Raw genomic sequence first — 14,611 nt, 5'->3', positions numbered from 1 at the left:
ATGAGGTAGTAGAATAAAACTCCAGGAAAATATGACTTAAGCCTTGTCAGTGATATTTTTAGAGAAGTGAGGATATACATTAGTAAGTCTAGGCAACCTGATAATTGATTTTAACATAGTACAATTTAGATTCCATTAAGGCAATTATATTTATAAAACTAAAAAGTCAAGTACTAAATATTCTCATGTTCTAAAATTAAAACAGAAGACAACTTAATTGGATTCTTTATTTTGCAGCATCAGTTTAGTAAAGCTTAGATCTGTTAGAGTTTCCAGTGAGATACAACCAATGGCAAACATGATTGATAGTGATACATAAGATACTAAGGCCTGCATTTTTCTGAATCTTACTATGCTTTGAAGCATAATCTATACCTCGAGTGTGTGTAGATGCTTAGTAAGTTTACAGGCAGGGTCTTCCCACTGGATAGAATACTTCTGACCCTTGCAGGTCGATATCTAGCTACGGTGATGCCACCAGTGCTCTACCATGGGAGTTCAAGAGTGTCCACCTACCCTCAACAAGGGAATTCTTAGGCTTCTTCCTCAAGGTTGATGCCTCCTATGCTATCTAGAGCTCTCTTTCTGTTACTAGAATTGAGGAAACTGACCGTCTCTCTGCTCCTTACCTTTGTGACCCCACAATATTTTGAACACATGTAACACTCAAATCTATAATTTTGTTAAAATTAAAAATGGTATTTAAATTCATTGTTTAATTAGAACTACTTTAATTAGGCCTCATTTATCCTAAAAAATTTTGGAGATATTTAAGTAAGTTAAGCCTGCAGACTTGTAAGAACCTAGAAGATGAGTTGAAAGTTAGGAAGTATTTTTAGTTCATTTAGTATGTACTATTCTGTCATTGTCTGTTAGTCACTCAGTCGTGTCCCACTCTTTGTGACCCCATGGACTGTAGCTCGCCAGGCTCCTCTGTCCAGGAATTCTCCAGGCAAGAATACTGGAGTGGGTTGCCATTTCCACCTCCAGGGGATCTTCCCAACCCAGGGATTGAACCCGGGTCCTCCTGCATTGCAGGCAGATTCTTTACCGTCTGAGCCACCAGGGATGCCCATTACTTTTTATTATGATCTTTCTTTACATGTGCATACAGCAAGTCTTAATGCGTATCTTGTTCTGTATATTTTTTAAATCCCTCTTTCCTTTTAGTGACTACTCCAGTGATTATTCTGACTGGACAGCAGATGCTGGAATTAATCTGCAACCACCAAAGAAAATTCCTAAGCATAAAACCAAGAAAGCAGAAAGCAGTTCAGATGAAGAAGAAGAATCTGAAAAACAGAAGCAAAAACAGATTAAAAAAGATAGGAAAAAAATAAATGAAGAAAAGGATGGACCAGTATCACCAAAGAAAAAGAAGCCCAAAGAAAGAAAACAAAAGGTTGAGTTATATACTTATATATATATATTATCTATATTTTTCTATATATATAATTACATAAATAGATATTATACATATTATATATATATGTTTTTTGTGAAAACAGACTACACATTTTAAAAGTGCAGCGGATAAACATAAACATTGTTCAGGTATACCAGCTAAGTATTAATAGAAAAAACATGGAGTTACACAGTAGTAAAATAAAACATATAGAGATCTATTTAGTTTTCCTCAATTTTTAAAATGTTTAATGTGTGAGAGTATTTACTTGTAGAATTATCATATTGTTATATATTGAGCATTTGATCTTATGAGCAGAGTTTTCTTGAGACTCCAGTAGAATTTGTTTATTTATGTAAAAAAATAATGCTACAAAACATATTTTATTAGCCTTTAATTGCCTTTGTCTTTCAACCATCCTTACAAACTATCACTGCTGAAAATACTACTGTGGTAACAAGCCTTCATTAATTTACAGAGCTTGTGAGCCATCACTAGTCCTTAGGGCAGTAGTATTGGTTTGATAACTACATCTTTAGTCTGTGGATAATTTGAGACGGATCAAAGACAAGGGATAAATGTTATGGGAATAAGATCTGTTAGTTCTTATGGAGTCGGAATATTTTTTTTTTAAAAAACAGGAACTGTTTAACTTTTGCTCTAAAGGAAATGAAATACAAGGGACATATTGTCTATTCCCCAAAAGACTGTAAGTTCGAAGCACATTTGGTGAAACAAACGCAAGGTTTTTTTAAAAACCGATGCCATTTTTAGAATTAAATGGAAGATGTTATCTGTAGAATTAAATACTAGGGAGACTATAGGATGTTTATCTTTAGAGAGCTTTGAAAAATTTCAAGACTGCATCTGTCTTAAGTGTTTATTTTATCTGCGTCAATTGAGCTTTTGTTTTGTTTCAGCTATATAATTATGGATTACTTTAATTTGGATTCTGCAGCCTCCTTTGTCACCTCCTTTGCCTTTGTCTGGAGAATATTTACCAAAGAGAATGCCACACATTAGCCACAGTATTCCTCCTCTTCCTTGCCTGTGATGGTAAATGTAGGCTGACCCCATTATTTTACATGATAGACATATAAAGCTGATTAAGCCATGTATCTGGCAAATGAGGTAAACATTTTTTTTTTTTCCATCTCAAGACGGTTTTGGAAACTTTGGAGGTTTGCAGTGTTAAGTCCCATAATTCTTTTGTCCTAAGAATGCAGTTTACTTCACCTGGTCCCCTTTTATTTGATAATTATCCATAAACTAATACCTCAGGCTTCTTCTTACATGCCACATTTGGATCCATTGTTACTATTTGGCATGTTTTAATTTCACTTTTTTGCTTAAAGTATTATCCCAGGGTCTGTTTGCCACTAATTTGTTTGGTACCTGTTTCAAATAGTTTAAGGTTCGGATATTATAGGTTACTCCCTGTAATTTGGATTTTGTTTACATGGTTTTTTTTCAGCCTATCAGTGTATCTGACAGTAGATAGAATTGCTCTTATTCCTTAGTCATCTTATCTCAGGTAAACACAGTAACATTTCCTTTCTTCTGCATAGAGTTGTAAAGCTGAAAAATAACTGAGACATCATTAGTTGATGTTTATTGCATCTGTGAAAAAGTAAAATATCTTCCATATGGTTAATTGTTTGAATCAATAGAAGAAAAAAAAAACCTTGTTCGGCACATGCTTATTAGAATTCTCCTGAGATGCAGTACAGTTATCCCAGATAGTATCTGACATGTATCCCTTATGTTGTTTAGGAGCTCTGGAAATCAGAGCAATGAATTTTCATCTAGTGCCTGCAATACAGTCAATAAAAAGAAGTGTAAGACAAAGTACTTACTCCAAAAACAATGTGTGACCAACAAGTTGTTTGAATCCCCTCTCCCCAAAACAGGAGAAATACCACGTGATACATTTAATTGGCAAACCAAAGGGAGACATCGTGGAGTTTCAGATAAGCCTTCCAGAAGAGGTCAGATTTTAGGTGGGCCTAGAAGAATTGCCATGGATAGAAAGAAAATAGATTAATTACCTTTATCTCCAAAATTAAGTCTCAGTTCATGAGGCTGGAAATTTAGAGAACTATCGATGTGTTTTATCCCATAAATGATTATTAGTACTGACAGAAATCTAACCAAAACTTCAAGGATCCCCAGGATCTGAGTAAGGTTTATTATCATAATGATTCTTGGTTATGCCATAGTCCTACAGTTATAAATATGATTACTTCTATTTAATATCCAATTTACCTGACTTCATGTAAGAGCTGTTAGCTATCCCACTCTGGGAAGAAATACTTGAGTAGTGTAACTAGTAGTTTATATTGAGGCTGGAGTTAGTAATTTTTAGCCTTTTCCTGCCTTTTTTCGTTTTACCTAGGTCAAAGGAAGCCTTTTTCAAATACTTTAACTGAGCACCTCATTATATGTAAGACTGATACAATCTGTGGATCTCAGTACATGGGATGGATTCATCTCATGTATAGTAAATGCCAGAGTCCTTTATCCCTCCGTTCTTCTCCACAGAGTTCTTCTAATGTATTTTAACAGAAATATAAAGGTGGTTAATAGGAAGAAGAGTTCATAGGAAGATGAATACCGAGTAACAGCTAAAGGAACCTGCTGCAAGTAGTATTCTCTCATATCCCATTATGACTGTGTTTCTTTTTATGAACTTCCATTAACTCACGGTGATAACTGCCTTATAACTTCCCTTTTCTTAAGCAAACACAAGAGAATAAAATTTAGAAGTCTTAGTTTACAAACACTGAACCAAAACATTTCTAATCAGCAACATGGTGTTTCTCTACTTATATATGTTAGGTTTCAGCTTTTAGAAAATTGGTTTTTCCAAAGTCTAAGGTAAGAGTTTCCAGCCTATCATGGCCACTTGTAGGTGACCAGAAATTTTAAACTTTTCTTAAAGGCCTATTCAGAAAGTTACAAAGTAAGAGACCTGGCTTGAGAGCATTCTGATTGAAAAAAAAATTTTTTTTAGAAGCTTACATATGAAATGGCTACTTTAACAGGACTAGGGAATATTCTTGGGCTATATGCAAGTATAATGTCCAGCCCATAAAAGTTAGCCTTCTGTATCCTGGCACTGCTCAGCCCATATAAGAATGTCTTTCTTACTTCTTAGCAACATGCTATGCCTAGGGTTTTTTAAAGAAAAACCTCAAATATGTATTGGTTTGTTACATGGACAAACCAATGTTTGTGAAACTGAGAGAATGTTTAGAGGAAAGGCAACTACACAGAGCTTCTGTTTTGTTGTTTATGGGAATATCTCATCACCTACTTTTGTTTTGAATATTGTCTTTGGAGCTTTGGTTGATGTAGTACTTTTTTATGGAGTGAGTTGGTGAGATTGAACGTAACTATTTTGCCACTACTACCATCTTCCCAGAATAAGGTTTTTTAATACTTAAAGAACATACATTTTTATACAAAGATCCCTTTCCCCTTTTGTGTTATTAACTACCTGGGCAGACTGATAGATGAGTGCTTTCATGATAATATTATTTGATATTGTTTTACACTCTTAGAGATTGGCTGTGGGAGAACTAACGGAAAACGGTTTGACGTTGGAAGAATGGTTACCTTCAACATGGATTACAGACACTTTACCCCGAAGATGCCCATTTGTGCCACAGATGGGTGATGAGGTATTTTTTAACTTCTAAAAAATATCCTTTGTTTCATTCAAATAACTTTAAACACTTTTTACAGCTCTTGAAACAGAATTCTAGAGAATTGTAGCAGTTTTATGAAGTATCTCATATCTCAGTTTACGTTTTGTAGCTCTGTATGGAAAAAAGGAAAATTAAGAGGAAAGCTTTAATAATGTTTTTTTTATGGCTGCTATAAAAATTGCGATAGAAAATTAAATATTGTAAGAGAATAGAGGTTTATTAGCGTTTAAAAAACCAGTATGTATTTTTTAGTAAGAGGATGTTGTGGCCAATTTTCTTTTTCCTAAAATATATGGTAAAGGAAAAGCAAAATTTAACATTTGTTTATTTTTAATTGAAGGGTAATTATGTGGGTTTTTTTTATTTCATAAAAGTATTTTATCAATGTTTAAATAACTATGATGTTCATAATGTTTCTTAGATCTTTAAAAAAAATGTTATCTTCCAATTACCATTTAATTTTTTAAGAAAATGTGATTAGTCCTGATTAGTCATCATTTTGGACTATGTTTTTGTGAATTTAAAATGAAAATATACTAGACCAAAGTTTTCCACTCAGGAGTACATGTCTCCTTGTTTTTTGTGTAAATGTTAAGAGACAGGGTTATCTGGTATTCAGTAGGTTTACAGTGAAAAGTTAGGATAAATTTGGATAGCATTTTTCAACAAGCTCAGCTGTTTTAGTTGTGGGAAGAACACTTGGTATCAGAGTGCTGTATTCACGTACCAGTTCTAGCGGTAGTCAGGAGTCACTTAAATTTGACCTCCATAAATGAGAATAAATACATGTCTTGCTCTCTTCATAAGGATAAAATATATTTGAAAATAGATTATTCATTTTAAAGTTCCCTGCCTTTGTATAAACTCCTTGCTACAAAATAGGTAAACAGTAAACTAAACATGACCCCAAGTTACAACATACTTTATTATACAACCTAAAATAAAGTGGTGAGACCAAAAAGCCAAAAAGTTACTGCTTATCCTTAACCTTTTAATGTTATTTAGAACACTGGGTATTATTAAGTGATAGTAGGACAGCTGAAGGAAAAGGAGGAAGGATAAAATCAAAATATTAGAATTTCTTTTCATTTACAGGACATTAAATCTCCTACAGTTTTAGCTGATACTGTGCATTTTGGTTAAAGGAAACACATGCAAGTTTTAAAATTGTGACACTATTTACTTTTTAGGTTTATTATTTCCGACAAGGACATGAAGCATATGTTGAGATGGCCCGGAAAAATAAAATTTATAGTATAAATCCCAAAAAACAACCATGGCATAAAATGGAACTGCGGGTATGGTGTTTATGATTTAAAGCTCCAAAAGATGTGATTATAGAGAAAGTTGTATTTAATGTTATTATTTTCACTGTAAGAAACTGTTTCATGAAGATAGCTTTTTCTTTTAATTGAAATAATTCATAGGCATAGATTTTTAAAGAAACTTAAGATTGAGATATATATATTCTAATAGTTTATAAGTTGGGACTAAAATGTAATTATGGTGAGAATTGGACAACATTAACATATTAAGGCAAACTTCATCTTTGTAAATTTGAAAGTATTTCTAGATTTATCAGTAATAGTTCAAAATTATTTCTCAGTCTCTGGAACTGTATTAGAAAATTCTTATTTCAATAAGGTTTTCTTTTTTTTTAATTGATATATAGTTTGCATACCATCAAAGTGCACCAATCTTAAGTACACAGCTCAGTGGGTTTTTATACATACATACAAAATAGTCACCTAGTGTTTAACAGATTATTTTGTGAATATGGTTTCTTATTTTCTATATCTTCTTCAGGAACAAGAACTGATGAAAATAGTTGGCATAAAGTATGAAGTGGGATTGCCTACCCTTTGCTGCCTTAAACTTGCTTTTCTAGATCCTGATACTGGTAAACTGACCGGTGGATCATTTACGATGAAGTAAGGACTGTTGAAAGAGGCAGTAGTTTCTTAGTATTGTAGATTGTTTTTCAAGATTTGGGTACATTTGAATGTATTTTAGATATCTGTAGTTATGTGACCTGATCAATTTGTTTCTGTTTTAATAGGTACCATGATATGCCTGATGTTATAGATTTCCTCGTCTTGAGACAACAATTTGACGATGCAAAATATAGGCGGTGGAATATAGGTGCGTTATTTATTTGGAAGTTGTAATGATCGTTTTATCTAATAAATGATTTATGTTTTTCATTATTTAGATAATCAGATAAATATTGCCATTTGTGGCAATGTCAATAGGAAAGTAAGATATTGTATCAGGAATTTGGGGTATTTTTTTGTTTGCTTGTCTGTTTTAAAGAATAATAATACTTTTAAACTAGATGATGTTGAAATCTGAATGTTTTTTCTCATATTTCATAACTATGTATAAGATTGTTTATAACTATTCCTTTTGTTAGTATATGTACTGAAATAAATTTTTATCCAAAAGAAGTAATGACAGAATTCAAACTTGAAACAAAAGATGTCTTCCATTGAAAATGTTTAATTGTACTGGGACCTAAACTAAACTGACTTTTTTCTTTTATTGGGTACCTCTGTTAAAACTAATATTGTAACCAAGACTCAAAAAAACTTTAGAAAACCTTAAAAGTCTCCAGGCATTTAAGGTACTTTAATTTATATACAGATGGTTATGCTATTTACTAGAGTATTTAAGAATTTCTAAAAGGACCACTCTGAAGTAGAGTATCATGCCTATATGCTATATTTTGCTTTGAGAAAGCACCTCACTTGATATAGCATTTCATTCCTCCTCTAGTACCATTGGAAGGGATTAGTGTGGTGATTTGTTTGTTGTTTGGTCTTGGTAAATACAGAGATTTACATGTGTGCTATAGTGAAAGTCACTCAGTTGTGTCTGACTCTGTACGACCCTATGGACTGTACAGTCCTTGGAATTCTCCAGTCCAGAATACTGGAGTGGGTAACCTTGCCCTTCTCCAGAGGATCTTCCCAACCCAGTGATCGACCCAGGTTTCCTGCATTGCAGTCGGATTCTTCAGCAGCTGAGCCACAAGGGAAGCCCAAGAATATTGGAGTGGGTATACCTGTGTGCTATAAAAAGAAAAATTATGGAAGTGTAGTCATTAAAAATAGGGACATGCAAGCTGTAGAAAAAAATTTACATCCCATGTCCCATTTCTCTGAAAGCTTTGAAAGATGTGTTCCATCAAATTTTGTTATTCAGTCGCTCAGTTGTGTCTGACTCTTTATGACCCCATGGACTGCAGCATGCCAGGTTTCTCTGTCCTCCACCATCTCCTGAAGCTTGCTTAAAGTCATGTCCATTGAGTCGGTGATGCCTTATCCAACCATCTCATCCTCTGTCATCCCCTTCTCCTTCTGCCCTCAGTCTTTCCCAGCATCAGTGTCAACTCTTTGCATCAGGTGGCCAAAGTATTGGAGTTTCAGCTTCAACATCAGTCCTTCCAGTGAACACCAGGACTGATTTCCTTTAGGATGGACTGGTTGGACCTCCTTGCAGTCCAAGGGACTCTCAAGAGTCTTCTCCAACGTCACAGTTCAAAAGCATACATATTTTGGCACTCAGCCTTCTTTATGGTCCAACTCTCACATCCATACATGACTACTCGAAGAACCATATCTTTGACTAGACAAACCTTTGTTGGTAAAGTAATGTCTCTGCTTTTTAATACACTATCTAGGTTTGTCATAGCTTTTCTTCCAAGGAGCAGGCATCTTTTAAATTTCATTGCTGTAGTCACTATCTGCAGAGATTTTGTTTGGATCCCAAGAAAATAAAGTCTGACTGTTTCCATTGTTTCTGTGTCTATTTGCCACGAAGTGATAGCACCTGTTGACATGACCTTACTTTTTGAATGTTGAGTTTTAAGCCAGCTTTTTCACTTTCCTCTTTTCACCTTCATCAAGAGGCTGTTTAGTTCCTCTTTGCTTTCGGTCTTAAGAGTGGTGTCATCTGCATATCTGAGGTTATCGATGTTTCTCCAGGCAGTCTTGATTACAGCTTTGTGCTTCATCTAGCCTGGCATTTCACATGATGTACTCTGCTTATAAGTTAAATAAGCAGGGTGACAATATACATCCTTGACCTACTCCTTTTCCAATTTTGAACCAGTCCATTGCCGTGTTCGTTTTTTCTATCAAATAAGGAAATAATAAAGACTAGGAATCTCAGTAAGAGACAGGAAATTCAGGACAGGAAATCGCCAAAAGAAATTCCCAAGTAATAGTCAGCAGAAGTCTCAGAATACTATCTGTCTGGCAAGTCTGTAAAACAGTCCAGAAGACACTGTCCTCTTAGAGAGAAATCTTCAGGAGAAAAAGTAAAACTGATAAATTGTCTAACATGTTTGACTTTGACTTTATTGTCATTATTGTGGGAAATTATCTATTGAAGACTGTTTTATAGTTTGAGTTGTTAGAGAATGTGGGGAAATTATTCATAAAATTCAGAGAAAATGAAGTGATTATACAGATTTTTGCGAGAAAGGAATTGTGTGCTATTGGACTCATTAGTGAACAATATTTATACAGTATAGCCTGACAGAGGACAACTGAAAATGGATTAAACAAAATGCACATACCCTTTATATACAGTTATATGGAGACAGGCCAATACTTAATGTCTGAACTTGATGAGTAAAGGAATAGCTATATACTCACGTAGAAAACTGTAAGTAAATTCAAGAAGAAAGAGTTAAAAGTTCTTGGTTTTGGAGATAAGCCTTTGGTACATGTGATTTTTAAAATTATTTCCATGTGTTGATAAGATTAATTTCATCTCTTTTAAAAATTTTATTTATTTTTGGCTGTGGTGCATCTTTGTTGCTACATGGGCTTTTCTCTAGCTGTGGAGAGCCGGCTTACTGTCTGGTTGCGATACACGGGTTTCTTGTTGCAGCAGCTTCTCTCACTGCAGAGCACAGGCTCTGTGTCACGTGGGCTCAGTAGTTGCCGCTCCCGGGCTCAGGAGCACATGCTGAATAGCTGTGGCTCTCAGGCAGGCTTAGTTGCTTTGCGCCATATGGATTAGGAATCAAACCCCTGTCTCCTGCATTGGCAGGTGGATTCTTTACCACTGATCCACCAGGGAAGTTTTCTCATCTCTGATTTTTAAGGACATGCATCTGCCAATAAGTTGGCAGAACAAATATTACCAGTTAGAACCCAGGAATATTCCAGAAATGTACTGACAACGTAAGTAAGGAAATAATGGCAAGCATTGTTCATATTGAAGAGATAGTCCAAATGGATGTACATCAGAATGTTCTCATTTGGATCTTATAATTTTAAATGTATAAATTACTGTTAATGTTTCTTCTAAAGTTGGTAACTAGTTAATCTTCTATTTCTGAAGATGTTTTTACCAACTGCCATTTAAAATTACATCAGTAATAATTACTTCGGCCAGTCCTTAAGGCTTACTCTGGTAGACTCTGCTGCTGCTAAGTCACTTCAGTTGTGTCCGACTCTGTGTGACCCCATAGACAGCAGCCCACCAGGCTCCCCCGTCCCTGGGATTCTCCAGGCAAGAACGTTGGAGTGGGTTGTCATTTCCTTCTCCAGTGGATGAAAGTGAAAAGTGAAAGGGAAGTCGCTCAGTCGTGCCTGACTCTTAGCGACCCCATGGACTGCAGCCAACCAGGCTCCTCCGCTGGTAGACCTTATTCTAATTTTATTGTCATTATCGTACAGTATCATTCATTGTGGTACGGCACATGTTATCCAGTTCTTCTTCTTTAGCATAATGTCATCAGTCTAAGTAGGATCACAAGAAATAGCTTTATGAAACTCAGTACTGTGTTTACTCTTCAGGTGTTGGTGATGTCAGTAATGCTGCTTCTTAAATTATGTAATGTCTTCTCACTAAGTATAGTGTCACTAATATGTATCTCAGGAGCAGTTAGAGACTCTCTAGTAATAGCTCATATTTCCCTGTTAATATTTGCTGTTTGAATGCTTGAATTTGAACCTAAATTTGATCTCAGTGCATGCTCACCCAGAATATGTATATACATACATATATATAACTCAGCAACATGCAGTTGTGTTCTATTAACAGCCTGGTTCCAACTTTCCTTTTTTGTCATTATATTTATTTTTTTCAAAGCATTTTATGCTCCTACAGTTGGCCCTCCATAGCTACAGATTGAGCCAACCTTGCAGCAAAAATATTCTGGAGAAAAAAAATTTCCAGAAAGTTCCAGAAAGCGAATTTGAATTTGCCTTATGCTGGCCAACTATTTACATAGTATTTACAGCTATTTTGATAGCACTTACATTGTATTAACTATATTATAAATAATCTAGAGATGATTTAAAGTATGCGGGAAGGTATACATAGGTTACATGCACGTACACGTGATTTTATATATGGAAGTTGAGTATCCACAGATTTTGGTATCTGAAGTGTCCTGCAGCCAGTCAATCTGCCACAGATGTTGAAGGACGACTACATGTCTTTGTACATTGTTAAATCCTTTTTGGTAAAAAAAATGTGAATATAAACACTTTTTAAAGTGGGTTTGAAAATGAAACTGATTCAGATAAGATTAATTTGTTTAAAGTGACATGGATAAGTTATTTGAACTCAAATCTTTCAGAATTAACCAGGAGAAAAATCACTTAAGTACTGTGAGAGCTTAGAAAGGGGAAAGCATGGTAAAAAGGCAGGGAGTAGTTAACAGTTTTCATATGACATGGAGGGAAGGTGAGGAGATAGCTTATCAGAGTCTTTGAGGAAAGCAGTTTTCAGTAATATGACAGCTGAATGCAGTTGGTTAAGGAAAAGATTATAGAGTGCTGTCTGTTTTACAAAGGTTAGTTTTTGTTTTGTTTTTTCTTTCTGTAGGAAGGAAAAGTGGGTGTAAAGTGGTAGATTGGTAAAAATGTTTAAAATAAGAGTGAATTTCTCCTTACCATAATAAATGGTAAAAAATGGTCTGAAAGGTGATAAGTCACACTTCAGGTGTGCTTGTTATATAACTTTTCCTCTCAGTATTGCTGATTTTATTTATTTACTAATTTATTTTGGAGTGTGTAGGTCATTTTTTATAGGTCTTTTAATAATAATACAGGCTTTTTAGCATCTTAAAGGGATACTTTGGGAAAGAGGAGCAGCAGCAGCGTTTCATTTAAGAGTAATGAAATGGCTTTTATTCTTGGCCAGGTGACCGTTTCAGATCAGTCATAGATGATGCCTGGTGGTTTGGAACAATTGAGAGCCAGGAACCACTTCAGCCTGAGTACCCTGATAGTTTGTTCCAGTGCTACAATGTTTGGTAAGGAAGTATTGTGTTTTGGTTCAGCCTGACTTGCTTTGAATGTTTTCCCCATCTGTTAAAATGCTAAAGATACTCCTTTTAAACACTGAAGTAGTTACTTTATTTTTCAGTGTGATTTTATTGAAATTGCAATGCAGTGTTTAGATTTTTTAATATAAAGGTTTTCCTTTCTTTAAGCTGGGACAATGGAGATACAGAAAAGATGAGTCCTTGGGATATGGAGCTTATACCTAACAATGGTAAGTGTAAAGTTTTTTGTGTCTGTTACGGAATTCATTTCTTAAATAAAAATCTGATTTGATAACTTGTAGGTACAAAGAGTTCTTGATGAAGAGCAAGTAGAAAATATTCATTCCACATGCATTTTTATTGACCCTGGAGGTAGGGGAGGCATAATAGTGACTAGACTAAACATAATCCTTGTCCACTTGGAATTTGTAGTTTAAGAGGGAAGGTTGAAGATAATTACAGCAAAATATACTGATTTGCTTGTTGTTATTCACTGTAGAAGATGAGCACTTGGGAGCAAAGATATTTTTACAACTCCAGCAAAATACATAGAATACAGCATAATACTGAGAGGTCAGGCTTTTTTGAATGAAGTATAGATTCATATCCTAGCTCTGCCATCTTTTCTCTGTGTCATCTTGACAAGTTCCTTTACGCCTTGAAACTCGAGATGCTTAGTATTCAGTCTTTGGAACTATAAACCAATACTTTTCTTATAGGGCTGCTCTGAGAATTAAATGATATCATATGTGTAAAGTGCTTATTATAGAGCCTGACACATGTAAGGTCTCAATGAGTAGGTAATTATAATAACTGTCATTTTGCATATGGCCTGACACATTGCCTTAGAATTTGGGAGTTAGCCGTTGGCAGTAAGAATGACATCTTCCTGGAACTGAGAAAAGACCAGTGTGTCTAAGCCTGGATATTGCATTTTCTATGTCATTGCCCATATTTGTTTCAGTTTAAGAAAATAAAACACATACAACTGTATATGTCTAAAAAGTTTTAAAGGATGGGGATATGAGGACTTCCACAAATTATCTTTTACATTACTGTTTGTTTTTTTTAATAGTATGTTACTTTTACTATCAGATAAGAATTTTTTAAAAAAGAAAAACAACCTGACTTGTAACATAGTAGAACCGATCATTTACAAATGGAATTCCTCACTAATTATTATATTAAAAAAATTCAGAAAAAAGATAATGTGAAAAAAGTAAACCCAATCTGGTAAATCTTAGAAATGAGAAAATGGTCATGCGGATTTTGATTAAGACTAGTTCTTTCTAGAAATTGTCACTTTGAGAGACCAGTACCAATAATGTCTTTTTCATCTCATTGCTAAATTAGAGTTGTTTAATACTGTACAATGTGTTAATCGGCTTGTAAATGTGTTACATGACTTACCTTCCAGTTTTATTTCTCTCCTTTGTGAAGGTTTGAATTTGAACTCATATCAGACTATTGTGAATGTGAGAGAAATGAAGCTAATAGATATAATCCCTGGGGTACTTCTTGAAATGAATGAGTAACAGTAATACACTGTTGTTTCCGACCTCAGTATATTGCTGTGTGGAGGGGGTGATTTTTGTTGTTTCTGTTCTATTCCGTTATACATATATAGGCACTCAAGAGTTTAATTACATTTCTAGAGGAGGAGGAGTTTCGTGACCAGATAGTAGCATATTTCCAAATGTTTCTCTCCTGAAGTCTTGTTCAAAGAAAAATTGCCTTGGCAGATTTGTAGTTTTTATGTCACCACCACCCCCTAATTATTTTATTAAAGATTCAGACGTGCAGAAAGCATACCTTCATCATTTAAGAGCAAAAAGCCTAAGCATCATCTGTCATTATTCATAATTCTGACTGTCCCTACACTTTTAGAAAAACAGTGAGGCTTTGATTAAAACATTTCTGAAAAAAAAAAAAAAATACCACTTTTGTTCAAATTCACATGGCATGTTTTATCAGAGTAAATTAGAGATTATATATTATGAAATTACTCAGAAATTTTTTTAATTTTCATGATTTTATACGAATACTTTCTCCTTCACATGTAACTGATAATAAAGCAAGTTGTGAGGTATAATTTTGGAGAAGTAATTACATGCTCATCTAGAAAATTAATCATGAAATTAATGTTGTAAAGAATAAATTTTATTGACTCTTGAAACATAACTTTCCTTTAATGAAAATAAAGAC

The 14,611-nt window shown here is 34.5% G+C and overlaps 1 protein-coding gene across 10 annotated transcripts in view; it reads left to right on the top strand.

Moving 5' to 3' along the window:
- The window catches only part of PHIP (PHIP subunit of CUL4-Ring ligase complex), a 128,533-nt gene that overhangs the window by 89,217 nt on the left and 24,705 nt on the right, over positions 1–14,611 (top strand). For all 10 annotated transcript variants that reach the window (XM_086316896.1, XM_086316893.1, XM_086316895.1 and 7 more), the window contains 7 exons: positions 1,171–1,402; positions 4,969–5,088; positions 6,306–6,413; positions 6,922–7,046; positions 7,175–7,257; positions 12,283–12,394; positions 12,575–12,636. In XM_086316896.1, the coding sequence (XP_086173022.1) occupies positions 1,171–1,402; positions 4,969–5,088; positions 6,306–6,413; positions 6,922–7,046; positions 7,175–7,257; positions 12,283–12,394; positions 12,575–12,636 (842 nt within the window). The remainder of the gene's footprint in view (positions 1–1,170; positions 1,403–4,968; positions 5,089–6,305; positions 6,414–6,921; positions 7,047–7,174; positions 7,258–12,282; positions 12,395–12,574; positions 12,637–14,611) is intronic.

The sequence above is a fragment of the Bos grunniens genome, chromosome 9, assembly GCF_055505025.1.
Source record: "Bos grunniens cultivar Pamir isolate PY7600 chromosome 9, Bosgru_T2T1.0, whole genome shotgun sequence".
Classification (NCBI taxonomy): Eukaryota; Metazoa; Chordata; class Mammalia; order Artiodactyla; family Bovidae; genus Bos; species Bos grunniens.
Note: the sequence above shows the minus strand (reverse complement) of the source record. Positions and strands in the feature narration are given on the sequence as shown.